The 25401-nt window shown below is 50.2% G+C and overlaps 1 protein-coding gene across 1 annotated transcript; it reads left to right on the forward strand.

Moving 5' to 3' along the window:
- Nucleotides 1–23718, forward strand: TGM6 (transglutaminase 6). The gene is made up of 13 exons (XM_042979831.1): nucleotides 1–16; nucleotides 356–529; nucleotides 1048–1290; nucleotides 2057–2175; nucleotides 3722–3850; nucleotides 5159–5336; nucleotides 6132–6270; nucleotides 8479–8582; nucleotides 8660–8902; nucleotides 18576–18917; nucleotides 21889–22043; nucleotides 22317–22450; nucleotides 23466–23718. The coding sequence occupies exons 1-13, from the start codon at nucleotides 1–3 to the stop codon at nucleotides 23617–23619; spliced, it is 2130 nt and encodes a 709-aa protein (XP_042835765.1). The 3' UTR covers nucleotides 23620–23718.
- The last annotated feature ends 1683 nt before the right edge of the window (nucleotides 23719–25401 follow it).

Consider the following 25401-nt stretch of genomic DNA (forward strand, 5'->3'; position numbering starts at 1 on the left):
ATGAATTACGTTGTCCGTGAGTTCAACGTTAATGACTCAACGATATATTAAATAAGGTGTCTTTAAACAGAAGAACACACAAGAGAAGGTTACATATTGATCAGCGGATGGAAGAATTGTGAACAGAAGCTAACAAGAACCTAACCCTGCATTTGCTGTAAGAGTCGTGGTTCGGTATTCGTTAATTCGATGTCGGCGGAAACTTTAAGGAACGTGAACTGCTGAGAATGACCGGAATCAATCGCACAGGATAAAAAGTAGCCGCGTGAACAAACGACTGCAGGAGGGCAAGGCGGAGGGGGGTGAGAAACATGTCAAGGGCTTGGCCTCACCTCCCTGTCCTCCCCCGGCTCAGGGATCAGAGTCACCGAGGTGGACTGGCAGAGCCTGAAGAATGGCGTTGCCCACCACACCCAGGAGTACCCCTGCCCTGAGCTGGTGGTACGCAGGGGCCACACGTTCACCTTGGTGCTGGAGCTGAGCAGACCCCTGGAGGACCAGGAGACCATCATCTTCACGGTGGAGACAGGTAATTGTCAGGCCAATGCCCTCTGCTGGTCTACATTCAGAAAGATTTTTCTTGTGACCGGTGACCCGAGACCCTTTGGGCACCAGCCCAGACTTGAGGGAAGCGTGTCCCTGCCAAGGGGGCTGAGCTCCGGAACCCTAGAGGTCTTTGATGACAGCTTGCGGGGACGGGACAGCCGGAAGGCATTGCCAGCAGGCAGTGGGGGAGATGAGAGGACAGCTCTGGAATTCTCTGCATACCAAGGAATCGAGGGCTCTGGAAGATGATGGAAATTCTTCAGGTACTTTGGGAGCCCAAGCTTTTCTTTCCTAGACAAATGGTGGACTTTGAAAGTCCCCATTACTTTCTCCTAGATCCAGGAGGTGGGTGGGAATCAGAACCGCGGAGGTGGCCCCCCACAGTGTCCCAGCAGTTCAGGGAGCGAAGGTGGGCATTCCAGGGTTGTAGCTTTTCTGCTTCTCTAGAGCTGGGTTCCCTAGGGGCAGCTGGATCTCCTGAGTGCCTCTCCCCTCCGCCAGGACCCCAGGCCTCCGAGGACCGCCACACCAAAGCCGTGTTCCAGATACCGGAGCCGGAAGTGGGCAAGACCTGGGCAGCGGTGAAGGAGGCTGAGACGGAGAACACCGTGACCATCAGCATCAGCAGCCCTCCCAACGCTGTCATCGGCCGCTACCTGATGAGCACCAGGGTCTCCTCTCGCCGAAAACAAAATGACCGAAAGCTGGGAGAGTTTGTTCTCCTTTTCAACCCATGGTGCCCAGGTAGGAGCTGGCAAGCTTTCCCGGAAGCTGTCCTAGAGGTGGGCCTGCCCTTAGCAGGGGCCTGGAAGACAGACTAAGCAACGGGGAGGTGGATGCCCAGAGCTTGGCAAGAGCTGAGCTTAGGCAGAGGTGGGCACTGGGCAGAGGAAGCCGGTAGCAGGTGCTACAAAGGATCCTGGGCCGGAGGAGCAAGAATCAGGGGTTTCTGGCACGCGGGGGCCAGTAGGCAGGGATGGGGCCTCGTGGGAGGAGAGGCCCAGCAATGGGCAAGAGCCCGGCTTGAGCCATCAGCAGCCTTGGCTCAGTCCTAGCTCTGCTTCCCTCTATGAGTCTTGGTTTCCTCATGGGTGACACGGGAGTGATAACAGTGCCTACCTCCTGGGATTATGGTGAGAACTCATAGCGCTAATGGTTGTAATGTACAAGGTCCGTCGTAAGGGGTACTGGGGTCAGTATTCTTATTAAATATTTCTAAAATATGAGGCTGCTGTTGCCATCAAGCAGGGCCTCTCAAAGGTGTCAGGATTCCTCGAGTCCTTCTGTCTTGGGTTGGGCTGGGCTGGATGGGTCCCTGCCCCGGGGAACGGAGCCCCCAGGGGGAATGGGGCTCCGCCGGAAGGCAGCCTAGGAGCCCGCAAGCCCCCTCTTGCCCTCTCCGGTCCCAAGCCTCCCGGCACCGTCCCGGGGCTCTCCCTGATGTAGCCCCTTCCCCAGGCCTGCAAGGCCAGAGCCCCAGCCCATGCTGAGCCTGACAACTGTTTTTCAGAGGACGACGTGTTTCTGGCCTCAGAGGAGGAGAGACAGGAGTACGTGCTCAATGACAGCGGGATCATCTTCCGAGGCGTGGAGAAGCACATCCGAGCCCAGGGCTGGAACTACGGGCAGGTCTCCAGAAGCACAGGCCAGAGTGGGGGGGATGCGGGCCGGGGCCTGCAGAAAGTCAGGCCAGGAGCCCTTCTGTCTGCTCTGCTCACTTCCTCCCTCCCCAGCAGGGACAAGCCGGGCTGACTCCTAGAACAGATCCATTCATTCACTAATCTACTAATAGCTGCGCTAAGACAGGCTCTGGGTCCTTGGGAAGGGGAGGTGCTTTGGATACGGTGCTTTGTAGAAGAATCGATAACTTCGATCACGGATGCTCGGTCTTGTGCGTGCACCGGAATCCCGTGGAGGGCTCTTTAAAACACACGGGTGGCTGGGCCCCACCCCAGAGTTGCTGATTCTGTAGATCTGGGGTGGGCTCTGAGAATGTGCATTTCTAACGAGGTCCTAGGTGGTGCTGAGGCTGCGGGTCTGGGACCACACTTTTAAGAGACATTGGCAGATAAATAATTACAATAAAGGGTGTGATGGTGGAGCGGCGGGGGGTGGGGAGGGGGGCGGGCATCAGAGTGGTAGAGATGGGGCCAGAGGGAAGTCAGAAAAGTGTGAAAGAAAATCCACCCCGGGGATGGTGGAGACTTCCCGATAATGGGGCTGGGCACAGCCTGGCCGGGGAGAGGGCAGAGCCCATAGCAGGTGGGAGTCAGGGAGCAGAGGAGGGTCTGCTAGAGGAATTAGGTCTGCTTGGGCTGCGGGTGTCCTGGAGAAAGGTTGGCTGGGCCAGTGAAGGACCCTGACTGTCAGGTTCAGGAGCCAGAGTTTGAATCCGAGTAGTGATGGAGGTACTGGAGAGTCTGGGGCCCGCCTGAGGGGTAACCACTTCTCAGCACCCACCTCTTCCTGCCATGTGGCCAAGGGAACCCAGGGTTCCCCGGACCTTCCAAAGATCCTTCAGGGAGCTTCAGAGACCTGAAATCTTAATTTGTATGTAAAGATCCTCCAGTTTTTAAATGTTTACTTATTCTGAGAAAGACAGAGACAGAGAGAGAGAGAGAGAGAGAGAGAGAGAGCGAGGAAAGAGGAGGGGCAGAGAGAGAGGGAGAGAGACAGAATCCCAAGCAGGCTCCGTACTGTCAGCTCAGAGCCCGGCATGGGGTTCGATTCCGTGAACCGTGAGACCAGGACCTGAGTCGAAATCGAGAGTCGGATGCTTAACCGACTGAGCCACCCAGGCGCCCCAAGATGCTCCGGTGTTTAAATGTTGTCCGTTCATTCAAATGTATTTGGAAAAATCATTGAAACCGAAGGAGTGGGCAGGCCGGGTAGACGCGACTCCAGAGTCACTCGTTTACCACAAACTTTACCGCGGGTAGTGGGGAGCGTTGGGGGCAGTTACGGCACAGGGCAGGGACTTGATTAAGGTTGAGCTTATGGCTCGCGGTGACTCTCTGAGGGAGGGTTTCTGAGCTGGGGATGCTCTGTGGTGTCCCAGGGTGGGGGTAGGTGAATTCCCGTGCACAACACAAGGCACCCACTGGGTAAGTTATTTTAGGAGGGTCTGGAATATGGGTGAGACTCTGGCCTCTAAGCACAGACTCTCTGGGGACAGTTTGAGGAGGACATTCTGAACATCTGCCTCTCCATCCTGGACCGAAGTCCTCTTTACCAAGATGACCCAGCCATCGACGTGTCCTGCCGCCATGACCCCATCTACGTCACCAGGGCCATCAGCGCCATGGTGAGGAGCCCCACCGTCCCTGCATACACACTTTCTCATGGGTCCCTGAGCCAACCCCAGGGTCCCATCCTATGATTTTCCCAAGTCACCTTTTGTTTTAATTCTCTATCGCTGCCCCCAAACCACCCCAAAACTCAGTGGCACGAAACAGCCGCTTATTATGCTCACGGTTTTATAGATCAGGGACTTGGGCAGAGCGCCGTGAGGACGGGATGGCTTGTCTCTCCTCTAAGATGCTTCCGCTGGGGGCATCTGAATGGCTGCAGATGGCTGGAATGGTTTGATGAGACCGTATATCTGCGGCCTTGGTTCTAGAAGTCTGGATCTTTGGTTCTCTTCCGCGCTGTGTCTGCTGGAGCTGGAATGTCAAGATGATTTGCTCACTCTCCTGTCCCTGGGCCGGGGTGGTTAGAACAGCTGAGGCTGGCCCGTCACGGCTCTCTGTCCACGCAGCCTCTCCGTGTGGCTAGCTTGGGCTTCCTCACTGCATGGCGATCTCAGGGGTCATCAGACGTAGCAGCTGGCTTCTCTCCGAACAACTGTTCCAAAAAAGAAGCCCTGGAAATTGCCACCGCATCCCTTCTGCCATAGTCACTGGTCAAAGCAGTCACAGTCCAGCCCAGATTCAGGGAGGGAGTGCACAGGCCCATCTCTCCCTGGGAAGAGTGCCTTCCTTATTATATTACACACAACAACGCTTCCTCCTGCAAAGACAGCCAGAAGGCCGACCACAAGCGGGTTGTCAGAGGATGGCTATCTGTGATTCCACAATTGGATGGAGCCGATTTTCTCGTATTTGGTACCCTTCATTCCTCAAGATCCCAGAGGGATGTTGGAACACAGAGACTCAAAAGCAGTGACCAGTTCCAGAGAGTAGAGCGTCACAGCCCTGTGGGATAGCAGTGCGGGCTCTAAGTCAAAGTCCTGAACTTGGGGGTCACCCACACTTTTTGCTAACTTGCCATGTGACTTGGATGGGTCCCTCCACCCCTCTTAATCTCAGTGTTAATCTCACTATCTCTATACTTATACCAGCACCAGTCCCCAAAACAGATCATTTAAAAGGGGAAATGCTGCAAAATCATAGGTAATTTTCAGTAACAGAGAATCCTCATGGCAGGTCATTTAATAAATGGTACCCAAAGTAGGTATGTTAAGAGAGCAGATGCCCCTAATTTTCAGGTAATTTAAAAGTAAGGGGTGACCCCAAATGAGGAGGGCGTCCAAAGCGTAAGGGGACTTTACAGTGGCGACGCCCTGAGGAGGGAGGCCCTGCCTGGTGACGGACCCATGCCCCCCTCCGTCCAGGTGAACAGCAACAACGACCGGGGAGTGGTTCAAGGCCAGTGGCAGGGCAAGTACGGCGGTGGCACCAGCCCCCTGCACTGGCGTGGCAGCGTGGCCATTCTGCACAAGTGGTTCAAGGGCAGGTTCAAGCCAGTCAAATACGGCCAGTGCTGGGTCTTCGCTGGAGTCATGTGCACAGGTACCCAGGGAAAGAGGGTCCCTGACTCCAGGCCGGCTCCCTCTTTTGCCTCCATTTGTATATATTTGCATACAGTCCCCCCCACCCCTCCACCCCCACCCTCACCCCCTTTAAAATGTGTTTCTTTTTTTTTTTAATTTTTTTAAGTTTTTTTTTAGTTTTTATTTATTTATTTATTTTTGAGAGAGAGAGAGCAGGCACAAGTGGGGAAGGGGCAGAGAGAGGAGGACCGAGGATCTGATGTGGGCTCTGTGTGCACAGCTGAGAGCCCCACATGGGGCTTGAACTCCTGAACCCTGAGATCGTGACCTGAACCGAAGGCAAACGCTTAACCGCCTGAGCCACCCAGGCACCCCAAGTGTTCTTTAATTGGTGATGGGGAAGTAGAAGTCTGGTTAACGATGAGAGAAACCAGATAGTTCGTTTATGTAACTTTTGATCTTTTATTTTGCTGAAGGAGGCCCGGCTCCTGTCTCGAGCTCTTTGAGTGCCTTTGAGCAAATCCTGTGGCCCCCCCCCCCCCGCCCCAGGCCTCCAGTCCCCTCGAACCCGAACTGGCAATTACATGGTTATTATGACTTCCAAGTTCCCACTGGCCTCAGAGCCCGCGATTCAAATGGGGGTGGCCTAGTGTCTTCGGAAGTCCCCTGAGAGGTTCTACAGGGAAGGAGGCGCTTCCGAGGGCGGAAGCAGGAAAAGCAGACAGACAGACAGACAGACAGACATGGGAAGGGCTGTGGAAGAGATGAGGCCTACTGCCTGCTGGGGGCACCTCCCCAGCCTCCTGCTTTTCAGTCCTCAGGTGCCTGGGGATCGCGACCCGGGTCGTGTCCAACTTTAACTCGGCCCATGACACGGACAGGAACCTGAGCGTGGACAAATATGTGGACTCCTTCGGGCGGACCCTGGAGGACCTGACAGAAGACAGCATGTGGTGGGTCCTAGTCCCCTGGGTCCCCAACCCAGCCCAGCCCGAGGGCTCCCTGACCCTGTCTGCAGGAAGGAGAGGCACCTTCAGGGGTGACCCAGAGGCCAAAGGGGGGACTCAAGATCTGAGTGCCTTGAACCCTGGTTCCCCATCCAAGGGACTCTGAGCCTTCCCCTAGATTCCTGTGACCTGGGGATGAGGACTGAGATTCCCTCTGCGTCCTGGCCCCCGTGTCACGCCCCTGCCTCTGTCAGCTGCCTGCGTGCCATGTGTGTTTCTCAGGTGGGAGGCAACCTCCCTCCTCAGCTGCGACAAGACTCTTCCCCGAGAGCTTTGAACAATTCATTTTAATTTAATGTTTTTAATAGGAAATACACGCATGTGCGTTCACACTCAAACTGTACAAAATGGGCCACCCGCCAGGTTCCAGCCTCCCGTCCTCCTCACGGAGCCAACATGGCGACTCGCTTCCCGCGTCTCTTCAGAGGGAGGCTCTACAGACACAAGAACATACACGCTCAGTCTTCTCACTGCCCCGCTTTTTACCCACTTAGTATCGGCACCAGAGTGTAATACTGTTCATCTTGCTCGTGCATTTCGCAGTTTTAAAATAAAATTGGGCGGCGGTGGAGGGGGTGGGGGGCCCTGGGTGGCTCAGTAGGTCAAGCCTCCGACCCTTGATTTTGGCTCAGGTCATGATCTCACACTTCGGGAGACTGAGCCCCGAGTCAGGTCCCACCCTGATGGCGTGGAACTGTGTCTGCAGTAGGCATGGAGCCTACTTGGGATTCTCGCTCTCCGCCCCTCCCCCACATGCACACTCTCTAGGTCTCTGCCCTCATTCTTTCTCTCTGCCTCCCTTCTCCCCTTTCCTTCTCCTGTTGGCTCCCCTCATCCCCTCTCCCTGCAGGAGAACCACCACCAACACCAACACCACCAACAACAACAAGTTTTTCTTCACACAGAATGGACATTTTGGTGCCGGGGCCCCTGTCAATTCACAGGTTATCAGTCTGCCCCCAAATGCCTATCCAGATATTCTCCCAAAGATCACTACCTCCTTAAGAGGAATGCTGAGGTCAGCTCTAAAGATGCCAAGACAGGCAACCCGGGGTTTCTCCCTCCTGCTTCCTTACTGCGTGACCTTGGGCAAATGATGTCACTTTGCTTTGCTGGTCTCATAGTCCCATCTTTGACACAGAAAACTTAAAGTCTGAACTCCTTACCAAGACCTACAGAGCTCTGCGTAATCTGAACCCTACCTGCCCCTCATGCTGGCTATAGCCTAGAGATACATACCGTCTTGGGGTTTTTTTGTTTTGGGGTTTTTTGGGAGGGGGGTGGTTGGTTGGTTTTTGGGTTTTTTGTGTTTTTTTTTTTTTTTAGAGAGAGTGTGAGTGGGGGAGAAGGGCAGAGGGAGAGAGAGAATCTTAAGCAGGCTGCACGCTCAGCACAGAGCCCGATGTGGGGCTCGATCCCATGACCCTGGGACCATGACACCAAAATCAAGAGTCAGACGCTGAGCCAGCTGAGCCACCCAGGTACCCCCATACTTACATACTTTCTGTTCCTTGAATACACAACGCCTTTCCTTGTCTCAGAGCCTTTGCACATGCTGTTCCTTCTCCTTGGAACACTGTTCCCTTCACTCTTCGGACGGCTAAGCCTTTCTTATTTAAGCCTCACCTTAGACGTCATTTTCCTAGAGCAGGTCTCCAGCAGTTACTCTCTACTCAGGTCTCTCTCTTTCTTCACAGTATTTATTGTTACTTGTATTTGTTTTATTTATAGCTGCTTCCTTATTTTTGGTGCCTCCCCCTCCTTCTCCTTTGTTAGAATGTAAGCTGCATGAGGGCAAGATCTTCTGTGTTGTCTGTGATTGTATTTCTGACACCTTGAACAACAGTTTCATATATATATATATCATATATATATATATGTATACGCACACACATATATATACATCTATGTACATACATACATATACTTACAAGTGGAATATATATATACATGCATATATACACACATACATACATTTATACATACAGATCGTATATAGAACTGTTCATCAACATGGTGCACTGAATGTTTCGTAAGATTCAGCCACAGTACTGCAGAGTTTGGGCCCAGGACCTGGCTCACAGTAGAAACTTGCCATCCTATGGGCCTCTGTCTCACTGAAGGCCACCCTGCCCCATCCTCTCTCTGTGGCAGGAATTTCCATGTCTGGAATGAGAGTTGGTTTGCCCGTCAGGACCTGGGCCCCTCTTACAATGGCTGGCAGGTTCTGGACGCCACCCCCCAGGAGGAGAGCGAAGGTAGGGGCTCAGCCGGGTGGGTCCCAGACCCCCGCTTTGCCTCATCCATTCCGCTCACGCTCACCCCTCCTGCCCAGGCGTGTTCCGGTGCGGCCCAGCCTCGGTCACCGCCATCCGCGAGGGGGACGTGCACCTGGCCCACGACGGCCCCTTTGTGTTTGCGGAGGTCAATGCGGACTACGTCACCTGGCTGTGGCACGAGGATGAGAGCAGGGAGCGGGTATACTCGGACACAAAGAAGATCGGCAGGTGCATTAGCACCAAGGCCGTGGGCAGCGACTCCCGTGTGGACATCACGAGCTTCTACAAGTATCCGGAAGGTAAGGACAGTATGGCAGCCTCGAGAGCTTTATTCGGCGCCGTGTCTGTGCTTTGAGCCGAGTGCCTTTAGCTTCTATTAATAGCTTCCTCCGTGTATAAGTAGAAAGCTTCCCACATCTAATAATAAAAGCTACATTTCATTGACCACTTACTCTGCCAGGCACTGTGTTAGGTATATTCCCCCATGATCATAAATACTAATGATGATGATGATAGTAGCAGGTATTATTTATTGAACACGTGGGCTACGCAGCACCAGGCATAGTTTAAAATAATAATAGTAATGATAGCAGCTTCAGTTTAGCATCTGCCAAGAATTCTAGTGAATTCTAGAAATTCACAGATTGCTGGCTACTGATTTCTTGAAGAGCCTGTGCTCGCCGGGGTACAAGAACACAACAGGCGTATTTTCTTAATAGCCAACTCCAGCTATACACGCTTCCAGTCACTCTTTCCCGTGGGATAACAGGTCTCTTACCAATGCCATGATCCGACCCAAATATGGCCCGCCAATTCTGCTTATTAAAACAATGAGATTTGAATAACGAGCGGGTCTGTCTCTCTCCGCTCCCCTGAGTGCAAGCCAGTTTCCCCCCGGGGAGGCTGCTCTGCAGGAAGGGGGCACTGGGCTCTCTGGACGCCTGCACCCCTCCCTTGTCTACTCCCCAGCATAGCGGTCTGCAGCTCCAGTCCACACTGGGATCACCGAGGGCGCTGTGGTTCGTTGTGTAGATGAAACAGCTCCTTGTTTGAGCAGGATTCCGGAGCTCGGCAATCTGGGCTGTGCTCGGCTGGATGGTGCACCTGCTCCGTGTGGAGTCGGCTGGGATCTTGCTGTGTCTGGGGCCTTGGATGGGTCCGCTGGGCAGCCTGGTCTTGCCTCCCCACCCCCCCCCCCCCCGCCGTGGCCTCTCCTGGCCCAATAGGCCAACCCTGGCTCGTTCACGAAGGGGCGGGATTCCCAGAGGGGGAGAATGAAGGCTGCGAGGTCTCTAGAGGCCTCGCTCAGAATTTGCATCGTGCCACTTCTGCCGTATTCTGTTGGTCAAAGCCGTTCTCCAGGCCGCCCCAGCTCCAGGCGGAGGGGCGCAGACTCCACCTTTTGGTGGTAGGAGTTACAATGAAAGTATTATGGCCATTTTTAGTCTATTGCTGCAGCCCAGACTGCGTGTGCCCTGCCCAAAGGAATCACAGCGCCCAGAGGGTGTGGCCCAGGCACCAGGACTTTTTGAAGCTCTTGAGGTGATCCCCCCGCACAGCTGATGTGGAGAACACAGTGTGGGTCTTCTAGAGTGTTAGGCCGAGGGGGAGGAGGAGGAGGGGAGGAGGAGGAGGAGAGAGGAGAGCAGATGTCTTTGTACTGGGCAGGCAAGGATTCCCTGCCCCTGGGTGAGTGTGCCCTGCCCCCAGTTCACTCTCTCTGCTTGAGGGCAGGTGGTGGCTCCAAGACAACCTGGGCCATCGGGACCGCTTCCGGGCTCTACCCTCCCCCGCCAGGCACTGCCGATCTCCGGAGACATTTGGCCCCCACTTTTAGCAGATGCCCCCCGGCCACACTGGTAGTCAGTCACACGGCTTCCCTCTGCTGCACGGCGGCTTTTGACCGCAGGTTCTGCAAGGCCTTTACTCAAAGGCGGGTGAGAGAGAGGCCTTGGCACGCCGTCCTCCCCCTGCCAAGGCCCGTCAGTTCTCCGCTGCTTGTTCGGTCAGCAACGCAGGATCCGCACACCTCTCCCGTGGGGACGCAGTGCCGGCTTCCCCTTCCTGTAGTCAACCCCGATCTTTCCCAGCCAGCACCCCCAAACCCTCACACCGATTCTTGTAAACACCCCTGCGTCCTCACGCACACCAATGTTCTGTCGGTCCCTTCCCTAGGAGCGGGGCACTTCCTTCGCTCTTGATGACCTCCGTCCCCGCAGGCCCCTTCCTGCTGTCTCAGGGTGCTGTGGACGGGGCGGGAGGTGGCGAGGCCTCCTCTGAACTGGCGCCTCTCTCGTTAAGCTCTGCGGGTTGATGTCTGGTCCCGTCCGCTGGGAGCATCGGGAGCTTAGGGCACGGAGTCTTGGAACTCTTTTGTCCTAAACTCTCGCCATGGCCACGGGACAAATCGCCATCATGTAACAGGGGACAGCGGTCACCATCACTGAGCGCCTGCCAGGCCCCGGCCGTCTTCACATGTTATTTAGTTATTGTATTTAACAAGTGCTTGTAAAGCGCTCACGTGAGCTTGTGGCGTAGACGCTGGCACAGCGTCCAGTCTAAACACGGGTGGAGTAAAGGAAGTGGATTCAGCCAAGGGGCGTGGCTAGCAAACAGGGAGTCCAGCTCCAGAGCCCACGCTCTTGAGGTACATCTTCTGGCCACTGTCTTACCGCATCTACTACTGATCGACCGCCTATGGTGGGTCAAGTGGCTTCACGTCTAGGCTGGTAATAATAATAATCACACCAAGAGCGTCTGAAACGTGTGATGCATGGTGGTAACCGGTGCCCATGCACTATCTTATTTAATATTCATAAAAATGCCATTTTACAGATACTCAAACTGAGGCACAGCTTGGTGAAGTCACCTCCCCAAGTGGCCCAAGCCTCAAAAGAGCGGGGATTCTAACGAGATGTCTAATCTCAGGACCTCTGACCCTCTCTCCCCGCCCCCCGGGGCTAGACTGCCCCTCTCTTCCATGAGTGCCCACAATATTCTGTATACCCGCTAAGCTCTTTCCTATGTGCTGGAAAGAGAGTGCCTCCTGACTGCCGGGCATAATTCAGAGGCAGGAAACAAAGAGAAGAGCCCAGAGAACTCGCTACGCGGTGAGCCGATAGTGTGAGGACAGCACAGGGTGGTCAGCACTGTGGTGGGGAGGCCAGAAGGCTGAAGGAGCACAGAGGAGGGAGTCCTGACTCAGCCAGAGGGGAAGTGTCCGGAAAGGCATCCCAGGGGAAGAGAGGCTGAAGGCAACAAGACTTAAACAGGAGACGAAGGGCTGGGAAAGCATGCTGCCTCCTGATTCCAGACTCCCCGTAGGTAGCGCTGTTCATCCAAGCCATGGGCTTGGGCAGCCCATTCTGGAGGTGGGACACCAGGGACTCGGGCCCGTCTGCTCGCTCTGTCTACTGAAGCAGGACACACACAATAGGGCACAAAGATTCAGAGCTCCTGGATGTGATGTGCTTCGCTCGTACCCCCGAGTCAGCCCAGATGCTGAGCCACGAGAGAGCAAGCCCTTCAAGCCAAGGAAACCATGCGTGCAAATAACACACTGACTGTCCTCGCATATTAGGCGACTTTAGATAAAATGGCCAAATTCCTCCAGGAATCGCCAAAACCGCCTCAAGAAGAAATAGAAGTTCTGAATGGGTGTGTAACAAGCAAAGCGACTGAATTAGTAACCCAGAACCTCCTACAAAGAAAAGACCAGGTCCAGATGATGTCACCGGTGAATTCTACCAAACACTGAAAGCATTAATATCAATTCTTCAAACGTTTTTCGAAAAGAAAATAGAAGAGGAGTGAACACTTCCCAATTCATTCATCCTGATAGCAAAACCAGATGATGACATCACAAGAAAACTAGAGATAATACTCCTTAAGAATGTAGAAGCAAAACTCATCAACAAAAATGCTAACAAACTGAATCCAGCAACATTATAAAAAGGATTACATGTCACAACCAAGTAGGATTTATCCCAGAAATACAGGGTGGTTTTCACCTTGAAAATTAATTAATAAAATACACCATATCAATAGAAAGAAGAAAAAGGATGAAGGCTACATACATGATCATCTCAATATAATCAGAAAAGGTATTTGACAAAATCCAGCACCCCTTTGTGATGAAACCACTTGACAAATTAAGAACAGAAGCGAATTTCTGAGCCTGATAAAAAGCCATCTATAAAAAAAAAAACATAGCTCACACCGTATTTGTGGATTCCATTTCCTGTGGAAAAATAGTAGGGAGGTTCTTTATAACATTAAATTTACGATGTAAAATAGAGTCATCGTATGACCCAGCAATTCCACTTCTGGATAGATACCCAAAAGAAGGGAAAGCAGGAACTCAAAGAGATATTTCACTCATGTTCGTAGCAGTGTTATTCACCGTGGCCAAAAGGTACAAGCAACCCCAATGTCTGTTGACAGCTGAATGCCTAAACAAAGCAATATTATTGAGCCTTTAAACGGAAGGTATTTCTGACACGTGCTACCACATGGGTGAACTTCAAAGACATGACACTCAGTGAAATGAGCCCGTCCCAAACGTACCGACAAATAGTGTGACTCTGCTTCTATAAGGCACCTAGAGTAGTCGAATTCATAAAGACAGAGAATAGAATAGTGGTTGCCAGGGGCTGGGCAGAGGAGGGAATGAGGAGTTTCATTATTTAAGAGATACAGGGTTTCTGTTTTGCAAGATGAAAAGAGTTATGCAGATGGATGGTCGCGATGATTGCACAACGAGAGGAATGTACTTAATGCCACGGAAGTGTCCACTTATTAAGATGGTAAATTTTATGTTATACATAATTCACCACAGTTTTTTTTTAATTGTTTTTTTTTAACATTTATTTATTTTTGAGACAAAGAGAGACAGAGCATGAACGGGGGAGGGGCAGAGAGAGAGGGAGACACAGAATCGGAAGCAGGCTCCAGGCTCCGAGCCATCAGCCCAGAGCCCGACGCGGGGCTCGAACTCAGGGACCGCGAGATCGTGACCTGAGCTGAAGTCGGACGCTTAACCGACTGAGCCACCCAGGCGCCCCTAATTCACCACAGTTTTAAAAAATAAAAAGAAGGAAGGAAGAAAGGAAGGGAGGGAGGGAGGGCGGAAGGGAGCGAGGGAGGAAGGGAGGGAGGGAAGAAGGGAAGGAGGAAGGAAGGAAAGGAGGGAGGGGAAAGAAAAAGAAATAGACGAATTTCCAGATTGTAAAGGAAGAAGTAAAACTACCTCTGTTTGCACGTGGCATGATCTTGTATATATAAAATCCTAAGATATCCAGTAAAAAGCTCTAAGAACCAAAAACTAAGTTCAGCAGGATTGTGGAATACAATATCAATTTACAAAAATTAATCGTATTTCTGGACGCTAACAATGTATAATCTGAAAGTGAAAGTAAGAAAACAGATCCATTTACAATAGCATCAAAAAGACCAAAATACATAGGAGTAAATTTAACAAAAAAAGAGCAAAGTTTAGACGCTGAAAACTACAAAATACTGTTGAAAGACATCAAAGACCTAAATAAATGGAAAGACCTCTCATTTTTATGGCATGAAAAATGGCAATGACCCCAAACTGATCTACAGACTCCGTGTAATCCCGATCAAAGTTCCAGGTGAGTTTTGTTGGGTTTTTTTTTTTTTTCCAAATCTGACAAGCTGATCCTAAAATTCATTTGCGAATGCAAAGGACCCAAAATATCCAAAACAATTGAAAAAGAAAAACAAAGTTGGAAGGCTCACACTTCCCAAATTCAAAACTTACTGTAAATATACGATCACTCAGACAGTAAGGTTCTGGCATAAAAATGAACATATGGATCAATGGAGCAGAACTGAGAGTCCAGAAATAAACCTTAAAAATTATGCTCAATTGATTTGGATAAGGGTGCCATGACAATTCAGGGGGGAAAGAGTAAGAGCAATCTGCAACAGATGATGCTGGGACCACTGATTATCCACCTGCAAATACAAGTCAAGTTGGCCTCCGGCATCACACCATACTTGAAAATGAACTCAAGTGGATCGCAGACCTACATGTAAGAGCTAAGAGTATAAACTTTTTTTTTAATGTTTATTTATTTTTGAGAGAGAGACAGACAGACAGACAGAGCTTGAGCGGGGAATGGGCAGACAGCGAGGGAGACACAGAATCAGAAGCAGGCTCCAGGCTCTGAGCCATCAGCACAGAGCCCGATACAGGGCTGAAACCCACGAACCGTGAGATCATGACCTAAGCCGAAGTCGGATGCTTAACCGACTGAGCCACTCAGGCGTCCCTAAAAGTATAAACTTTTAAAGGAAAACATGAGTTAATCTTCATGATCTTGGGGTAAACGAAGCCTTTTTAGTTAAGACATCAAGAGCACAAGTGACAACAGAAACAAATGATAAATGGGACTTCATCAAAATTAAAAACATGTGCTACAAATAACTTTTCCAAAAAATGGAAAGATAGCCCAGAGAAGAGGAGAAAATATTTGCAAATCATGTACCCAATAAGGGTACCTATATCTGGAATATATAAAGAACTCTTACAACTCAATAATAAAAGAACAAATAATCCAATTTTTTGAAAATGGGCAAAGGATTTGAATAGATGTTTCTCCAAGGATGATATACAAATGGCCAATAAGCACATGAAAAGATGCTTGACGTCATTAGTCACTTGGGAAATGCAAACCAAAACCACAACGTACCATTTCATACCCACTAGGACCGCAATTATCAAAAATAGACAATGAGTGTTGGTGAGCTTATGGAAAAGTGAGCCACTCGTACATTGCTGGTGGGGATGTACAATGGTACAACCACCTTGGAAAACGGTTTGACAGTTCCTCAAAATGTTAAATGCAGAGTTGCCATTCCCAGCAGATGTGCTTCTAGGTACATACCCAAGAGACATGAAAACAAACATCCACACAAAAAACCTGGACGTGAACATTCATAGCAACATTATTCAAAATAGCTAAAGAGTGGAAACAACCCAAATATCCATCAATGGATAAACAAAATGTGGTATATCCATACAATGGAATATTATTCAGGAATGAAAAGGAACCAAATACTGATACACGCAATGACACGGACGAACTTGGAAAACATTACGTTATGTTTAAAAAGCCAGTCACAGGGGCACCTGGGTGGCCCAGTCAGCTAAGTGTCTGACTTCGGCTCACGTCCTGACCCCACAGTTTGTGGGTTTGAGCCCCGTGTCGGGCTCTGTGCTGACAGCTCAGAGACTGGAACCTCCTTCAGATTCTGTGTCTCCTTCTCTCTCTGCCCCTCCCCCACTCACACTCTGTCTCTCTCTCAAAAATAAATAAACATTAAAAAAAATTTTTTTGGAAAGCAGTCCCAAAAGAGCACACATTGTATGGCTCCCTTTATGTGAACTGTCCAGAATAGGTAAGTTAGAAATCAGACTAGCAGTTGCCTAGGACGGGCCTCAATGGGGGCAGAGTTGGGAGCCCCCACTAATGGTTATGGAGTTTCTTTTTGAGGTGATGAAATGCCCTAAAATTAGATTGTGGGGATAAGTGGAGGACTCTGTGAACATACTAAAAGCATTGAACTGCATTCTTTAAATGGGTGAATTTTGAAGTTGATGGAATTATCTCTGAGGAAGGCTGTTCTCGAGTGGCAGAGAAGGCCTCCCTGAGAAAGTGACATCAGAATCTTTGGCAGGGAAATGAAACATTTTATAGTAAAATTATATTGCGACTATATTACAGGGTAGAGTGCAACATTCACACACATTTCAATATTGAAACATGAGATGTTAAAGAACCTTTGGATCCACGTGGGTCCCTTCAAGCGGAGGTCACATAGGATCAAGGCACTTGGAGGAAGTTGCTTGGGAGGAAGCATGGTGGGAGACCACACACCACAGGTTTCTTTCAAGTGGGGAAGTAGAGCCATCAAAGCCGGATTTGGGGGTGCTCAGGGCGGCAAAAGGACTGGAGTCAGGGTGGAGCCTACCTTCCCAGGGAGGGAGGGAACATTCTGGAACACAGCACTTTGTGCCTTGCCTGTGAGCCTCTTGTCTCCACTTTACAGATGGGAACACTGAGGCTAGGAAGGGCTAAGTAATAATAATCGCAATACAAGTCCACAGCATCTGCTGGCAAACTGGCCCCATGGTGAGGCAATCTTGAGTTTAATTATTTTGAGAGAGAGAGGGAGAGAGAACAAGTGGGGGAGGGGCAGAGAGACGGGGAGACAGAGGATCCAAAGTGGGCTCTCTGCTGTCAGCACAGAGCACATCGTGGACCTCGGACTCATGAACTGCGAGATCATGACCTGAGCTGAAGTCTGCCGCTCAAACGACTGAGCCATCCAGGCGCCCCTGGTGAGGCAATGTATATGGGGGTCTGAGGAGAAAGGACAGCAGATTCTAGAGATCCACGAGGGTGCTCCTCAGGACTGGGTGACTGATTCACTGTGGGAGGGGAAGGTCTGGGAAGAGCCAAGGGTGCGGCCAGTTTCTGGCTTGTCCACTGGGCAGAAAGAAGATGGCAGGTTCGGTTGGGTTTGGGGCACCTGTGGGACATCATGCAGTGGAGTCCAGTTGGACGTATTGGTCTGGAGGTCAAAAGACAAGTCTGTGCTAGCAACAGGGCAGGTGGGAGATCAGGGGTCCTGACCTTGCCCGTCGCCTTGTAGACAGCACTGAGAGTGCATCAGGCCAGTGGGGATTATAGGTGGGACCGTGAAGAACCCCAAAGTACATCCCCACCGGGGAGGGGGGTGGGGGCAGCCATTACCCACCTGTAGACTGTTATATCATATTATATTATATATATATATATACACACACATATGTATATATACACACCCATATGTATGTACATATACATACATATATATACATACATACGCATATATATCCTTACCTATAAAATATAAAATAATACAATAATGAATAAAAATAAATAATAACAATAAAATAAAAATAATATAAGTAAATAATAAATAAATGAACAAATAAACATATATATGTGTGTGTATATATATATATACACATATATATATATCCTTACCTATAAAATATAAAATAATATAATAATGAATAAAAATAAATAATAACAATAAAATAAAAATAATACAAGTAAATAATAAATGAACAAATAAACATATATATGTGTGTATATATATACACACACATATATATACACACATACACATATGTGTATATATACACACATACATATATGTACATATACATGCACATACATACATACGTATATATATCCTTACCTATAAAATATAAAATAATATAATAATGAATAAAAATAAATAATAACAATAAAATAAAAATAATACAAGTAAATAATAAATGAACAAATATATATATGTGTGTATATATATACACACATATATATACACACACATATATATATCCTTACCTATAAAATATAAAATAATAATGAATAAAAATAAATAATAATAATAATAAATAATATAAGTAAATTATAAATAAATAAATATATATGTGTATATATATTTATGTGTGTGTATATATGTGTGTGTGTATATACACACACACATATATATCTCCTTACCTATAGAACAGGGTGATAGCAGAACCGACCTCCTCGGGGAGAATACAGCATCTAGAACTGTAGAACCCGGCACATCATAGCAAGTGTACAAAGCGTCAGCTATCCGCGTCACGAGTCTTCCGACCCAGTTGTCAGGGAAGCCGCGAACCTGCACTTTTGTGCGAAATTTCCCGATCTGAAGTTGGCGACTGACTTGAAACGTATTCAAATGGTCCCAGAACCGAACACAGGGCACCTGGCTGAGGTGCGCCTCTGGCTCCTGGGCTGTCAGTCTGTAAACGGTGGTTTTGTCTGGAGAGGAAGGGAAATGGGCAGGGACGGCCCCGGGGGCCCCGGGACGGGGGGAGGAGGAGAGGGGTGCCCGCCTCACCTTGCACGATACCTGCAGGATCCCGGAAGGAGAGGCAGGTGTACCGCAAGGCCGTGAGGAAGCTGTTCAGTGTGGAAGCCTCCGGGAGGAGGAGCCGGGTCCGCAGGGCCGGCGGCCGTGGTCTTTGGCGGGAGGACCTCCTGGAGCCCGCCACCAAGCCCAGCATCACCGGCAAGTTCAAGATGCTGGAGCCGCCCATGCTGGGCCACGACCTGAGACTGGCCCTGTGCTTGGCCAACCTCACCTCCCGGGCCCAGAGGGTCCGAGTCAACCTGAGCGGCGCCACCATTCTCTACACCCGCAGGCCGGTGGCGGAGATCCTGCACGAATCCCATACCGTGCGGCTGGGGCCCGAAGAAGGTAGGGAGGCCGCCGGTGGGAACCCCTTACTGGGGGGACGGGGGCGGGAGTTGGGGGGACGGGGCGGGACTTCCCAGCATCCTGCTCCATTCCCAGGAAAGATGGGCATGCTTCTGGCCATTTGTACAGTGCCTTGCCTCTCGTCCCCGCTTGGCGGGTGAGAAAACTGAGCTCAGAGGGGCTAAGTAATGGGACTAATAATAAAAGCCCCTGACCGTCTGGTGACAAACGTATGAAGAAGAGGGGATCGCAGTTCGTGTGAATAGTGACACCCCGAGTAAATACCTGCTGGGAGCGTTTCACGACATAGGCCCCGTGTTACCTTTCTAACATCCAACTTATTCTGGAGCCCGTCTGGCTACAAGAGTCCTGTGTGAGAGGCGTGGACCAGTAAGAAATGGCTGCCACGTGGTTGCACGTGCAAGGGTCTGTCCCGAGAATTCTGCACACATGAGCCAGCATCCCTACAACCCTTCTCTGTCCTCACTCCTCCCTTCCCTCCCCTCCTGCTCTTCCCCCTCCCTCTCCCCCTCTCCCCCTCTCTCACCCCTCCCCCTCTACCCTCTCCCTTCCCCCACCCCTCTCCCTCTCCTCCCTCACATGACATTCTGAACTCTCAGGATTCAATTAAACAAAGAAACTGCTCCCCTGGGCTAGTTTCTGGGGAAGCTTGTGTGTTTTGACAGAGTGAAAACACATAGAGGAGATGTCACGCACCTTTTCACGTTTTTGCTTTTTGTTTTTCACGAAACCCAAGTCACACAATAACACTGCATAAGGAAATATTAACAGACACTTTCTCCTGGGTTGGTTTTTTTTTGTTTTTTTTTTTCATATTAAAAGTAAGTGTATATTAGGGGCGCCTGGGTGGCTCGATTGGTTGAGCGTCCGACCTCAGCTCAGGTCATGATCTCACGGTCCATGAGTTCGAGCCCCGCGTCGGGCTCTGTGCTGACAGCTCAGAGCCTGGAGCCTGCTTCACATTCTGTGTCTCCCTCTCTCTCTGCCCCTCCCCAGCTCACACTCTGTCCCTCTCTGTCTCTTAAAAAATAAATAAATATTAAAAAAAAAAAAAGTAGTATATATTCATTAAGGATTTCAAGAGCACAGAGAAAGGTCACCCGTGATCCTGCCACCCACCTACAAATTGTTAACATGTTTTCCTTCCATATTTTTAATTCCTCTTGCCTTTTGCGAAACAGCTCTAATTAAACTGTGCATGCTTAATGTTCATTAGTGCTTTCCACATCACATTGTTCTTTCTACATCTTTCCACTCTTTCCACATCACATTGTTCTTTAAATATTTTTATAAGCTCTTCATTCGCATCATTTTAATAGATGCATAATCTTTAAATAAATAGATAGTTCTGTGTATACGTTGTGGGATTCAAGTCACTAATATTTTGTTGCAGAGCCTTAGAATTTGCATTTCTTTTATTTTTATTTTTATTTTTAATGTTTGTTTTTGAGAGAGACAGACAGAGCGTGAGTGGGGGAGGGACAGAGAGAGAGGGAGACACAGAATCCGAAGCAGCCTCCGGACTCCGAGCGGTCAGCACAGAGCCCGACGCAGGGCTCAAACTCACAAACCGTGAGATCATGACCTGAGCCGAAGCCAGACGCTTAACCGACTGAGCCACCCAGGCACCCCGAATTTGCATTTCTAACAAGTTCCCAGATGATGCCAGTGCCCCTGGGCCCAGGACCACACTTTGAGAACCACCCATCTCCCACCACACAAGGAGTGAATGATGTAAAACATATCAAGCATTTGGCATAGTTCTTACAACCTAAGGAACATGTGATTTTTTGCAGGGACTGACAGTGTTATTGATGTTATTAGAAGTTGGGGATAATAATACTTGCTCATGGAATCGTTGTATGGACGGAATGAATTAGTTGATGAATGTGCTGGATCCCCAGGCCCAGCAGCGAAGTTAGTAAAAGTCAGCTTTTCCCATTATTAATTATTGCTGTGATTGTAGTAAGGAGTCTTAGTAATGGCCTACTGGACTAAGGAAACCCATAAAACAATGTAGAATTTTGATAAATGGATCAGCATCTGGGCATTCAGGAAGCATCTACTATATGCACATGTGCTCTGGGGGAGCATGGAGTGAACCAAGTTCAAATCCTTTAAGGACCCAAATCCACACGTTGAAAAGTCAGATGACTTCAGGGACAAGAAGGAAACAGGATTACAGGAAGAGCAGTGGGAGGTGGTAGAACCTAGAGCAAGTTGGAAAGAACACATCGTACCTAAAAGAAAAAACATATGGTGGTCCAAAAAATCCAAATATGACTGGCAATCAGCTGTGGCCTTGCTCGAAAGAAGGAAATGCATAGGCAGGGTGTCTGTGGCCGGTGAGGGTCCCAGGACCATGGGAGCTCAGAAGGCAGAGGGCACGAGATCACTTGAGTGGGTGTCCGTGAAGGCTTTCCACCCCTGGTGGGGCTGACTAGGATGGGCCTTCATGGCGAGGGAGGATTTGGAGAAGCTTCAAAGAAGTTGGCCTCCTCACTGGATTGGAAGCTTGAGGCAGACCTTTGACCTCTCTCTTCTCTGCACCTGGCACATAGTAGGTGCTCAATAAACGGGGAGTGGATTCCTAATGGGAGGAATACATAATGGACTGGGGGATTTCCATCTGGAATGATTAGGGGAAATTTAAACACACCTCCGGGAGTTCATGGAGAAATTGTGTGGTGTGAAGGTAGCCCACTGGCCTGAATTTGAATCCCACCTCGTCTTGGCTCCTTGACTTACTTGCTGTCTGCTATTGGGCAAGAAATTAACCTCTCTGAGCCTTAGGTGTCTTCATCTGTGAACTGGTACTAATAATGCCCATCCCAGCTTGGTGACAAGGGCCAAAGAGAGTATAACTAGGAATTGAGACTTCCGCCTCATTCTGGATCCCGTTGAAAGAAAACGTTGGACCCCTAACTCCCACCTCTGCTTTCCCTTCCAGAGAAAAAGATCCCAATCACAATAGCTTACTCTCAGTATAAGGAAGACCTGACAGAGGACAAGAAGATCCTGTTGGCTGCGATGTGCTTTGTCACCAAAGGAGAGAAGCTCCTGGTGGAGAAGGACATCACTCTGGAGGATGTCATCACCATCAAGGTGAATCCAGTCTGCATCCCCCATTCCTGGAAGTCCCCGTTCACAGCTGAGGGAGGGCATCAGAGGCCGGGGAGTTGTGCCATGAGCTCTGGCAGTGGAGAGGTGGCATGGATGCAGGGGGATGGATATAATGATGGAGTTCATTAACGGGGTGGGAGGATGCCATGATTAATGCCCATGCCAGGATCCAACTGGCGTCCCAGCCGGGCCCCATAGGTTTCCTGGGGGAGTGTGGAGGAGGAGAAGGATGACTTATGGGTGTTACCCCTCCAGGTGCTGGGCCCAGCCATGGTAGGGGTGGCGGTTGTGGTGAAAGTGACGGTGGTCAACCCCCTCCTGGAGACAGTGGAGGATTGTATGCTGATGGTGGAGGGCAGTGGCCTTCTCCAGGGACAGCTCAGCATTGAGTAAGTATCAGCCTGGGAGTGGAAGGTCCACCTTCTATATAGGATGGTGAAGCTACCAACAGAGAGGGGTGCGGGAGATACCCTGGACTCCCAGGAACCAGCTCACAGCCTACATCAGCCTTCATTTGTGTGTCCTTTCCTTCCTTCCTTCTTTCCTTCCTTCCTCCCGTCATTAGCTTAGTTGTGTAACTCATCCACTCACTCATTCCCTCATTCATTCACTTCATCTATCTGCTCAACTCAGTCTTGACTGGTTTCTTCCCCCACTCATTCACACATGTTCTGTTCATTCATGCACTTGTTGACTTACTCTCAACCATCCACTCCTTCGTTCTTGCATCCACACACTCACTCGTTCACATGATCCTTCATCATAATGACCTCTTCTCGGAGCCATGTGTCAACTTTGGGAACACCAAGATGAACAGATGGGGTTCTGCCTGGAGAAGTGTTCTCCTAGACTGGTGGTCCTTCAAATGAAGATACGTGTGATTTGTGCAGAGGAATGGATCTCCAGGGTCCAGAGAATCAGGAGTAGCCCTTAATTGGGGATGAGGTGGAACCAGGGAAAAGCTGCAGTGGAGCTGATATTTGAGCTGGGCCTTGAATGCTGACTTGAGAAGTTTTCAGGTACTAAGAAGCATGGAGGGTTTCCTAGTCAGAGGTCTCAATGGCTGGTATCGTCGGGGAGGGTCTCCTGGAAGAAGAGACACTTGATCTGGCCCTTGGTTGTGATCGGAATAGAAAGGGCAACCTAGGTGGGAGGAACAGTGCAGACAAAAGCCCAGAGAGAGGAAGTGTAAGGTAAGTTCAGGGCACAGGGAGGAGACAAGCCTGGTTGGGTGGAAAGAGGTGAGAAGTGGTGGAAGGGAAAATTATGCTGGAAGCCTACTGGTGAGGCTTAAATGTCAAGTCTCAAGGTGTGTCCTTGATCCCAAGGGCTCTGGAGAGGGCAGGCCAGGTTCAGAAGGAGAGGGGGCTGATGGTCTGCCTTTCTCCCATCCCCTTTCCCCAGTGTGCCCAGCCTGGAGCCTCAGGAGAGGGCCTCGGTCCAGTTCAACATCACCCCCTCCAAGAGTGGCCCAAGGCAGCTGCAGGTGGACCTCGTCAGCCCCTACTTCCCAGACATCAAAGGCTTTGTGATCATCCACGTGGCCACAGCCAAGTGACTGGCCACCACCAGGGGCTGAGAGGGGAGGAGATGGCCCCTGGTCCCTCCCTGTCCACCTCTCTGCCTCTCCTGCGTGGGAGCCAGGAGGCCTGGGTTCCAGTCCTGCTTCAGTTTCTGCCCCACTTTGCGAACATGGGCAAGTCCCTTCTTCTGTTGGGCCTGTTTCCCCATCTGTGAAACAAGGTGTTAGACTCAGCAATCTAACTTAAACTTTTGGACAACGATGGGTGATGTTGGGAACCTCTTCCCCCGTCATCCATCACCGTCATTGCCGAGAGGCTGATCAAGCATTACTGTGACCATGGCCCACCCAGCTCTGCCACCCCTGCCCTGCCAGCCCACCATCACCCTGGCCGACTCCTAGGTTCTCCCTGCTTCCATCTCAGGTCCTCAACACTCTGACCAGATCCAGATCCAGATCCAAGAATGTCCTCCCAGCGTTGAAGAGGAACCTGAAAGTGTTAGAGCTGACACCCACACATCCCTCCACACTCCCATTTTATGTAGAGGGAAGAGCTTTGTCCACAGCCATAGGGGAGCTACAGACAGAATTGGGGTCCGCGTGCATGCCATTTACACCACCAAAGTGTTACCCCCAAAGTCATGTTCTGGAAATCATTAGATTTGAAGCAATGGGAGATGTTCCCTCAGTGAAGACCCACGACCAGCACCTGCGGACAGCAGGAGAGAGGCCATCAAGCCCGGACTGCATTTGAGGATGAAACCTCAAATCTGATCCCATCACGGTCATCAGGGGCCTCCTACCACCAGCCCAGGGGTTATTTACTTTCTGAAAATGGAAACAGTGTTAACTTTGCAAAACACCCCCAGCAGCTTACTACACACAACCGTGTTCTTGGCATCAAAACAGGACAGAGATTTCTGGAACGAGGACTGGAGTAGAGACCACCAGGACCTGAGGACAACTGCACACGTCAGAGAAATCAGCTCGAAATGTCCCAGACAGTCAAAGGAATTACGATTAGTCACGGAATTTAAGTCATCTGAACAACACCAAAACAGGCAGTGAGACACCTCCTGAATACGGACTTCCGTGGAAACAATGTAGTGAGTCTTTGCTAAAAGGGCGCCGGGCAAACACACAGACAGTGAGGGGTGGGTGATCCTTGTGACCAAGGCTTCAGTGAAGGCATTTCTCTGACAAGTCTACACAGCAGGACAGCTTGGAGAACCCAGATGCGTGGAGGACCCCCTTTCCACGCCTAGGTTTTGGATGCTCATCCTGTCCATGTAAGAGGGGCAGCTGGAGGTCCAAAAGAGGCAGCCATTTCCTCAGGATTGAGCAACAGGAAGGGGTACTGGGGGCTCAGTACAACACAGCAGATCTCCCACTCTTAGTAAAAGGGACGCTCCTTTCAGCAGGGAGACAAGATGGTCTCCCCCCCCCCCCAGGGGCCCAGACACCCCATCCTTGAAGCAAGTACCGACTGCCCATCTTCCTCAGGCTTGGCTGAACCAAGTTTCACGTCCCAGGAGGCTGAACCTCTGAGTTGGGAGTGTAGGGTGCAGGACATTTAGTAAGGAATGACCTGGGGGTCAACACAGTGGAAGGGAGGGGGACGAAGCAGGATAGGCAGAGAGAGGAAGAGAGTGCTGATGCCGGCCCAGTGCCAGCTGGGGACCACCCCACGGGCAGCTGTGGAGCTAACATGGCCTTTGAGAGTTCTCCTAAGTTGGGCCAAGATGGCTGGGCCTTCCTACACCTGCATCCATCGCTGATTGGCCCCCAAAGAGGTGTGACTTTGGGCAAGATAGCTCC

The sequence above is a fragment of the Panthera tigris genome, chromosome A3 (genome assembly GCF_018350195.1).
Source record: "Panthera tigris isolate Pti1 chromosome A3, P.tigris_Pti1_mat1.1, whole genome shotgun sequence".
NCBI classification, from domain to species: domain Eukaryota; kingdom Metazoa; phylum Chordata; class Mammalia; order Carnivora; family Felidae; genus Panthera; species Panthera tigris.

Coding starts and splice junctions, on each gene's coding strand:
- TGM6 (XM_042979831.1), top strand. Junction 2,176..3,721: donor AGGGCTGGAACTACGGGCAG/GTCTCCAGAAGC, acceptor CTCTGGGGACAG/TTTGAGGAGGACATTCTGAA. Junction 8,903..18,575: donor CTTCTACAAGTATCCGGAAG/GTAAGGACAGTA, acceptor CGATACCTGCAG/GATCCCGGAAGGAGAGGCAG.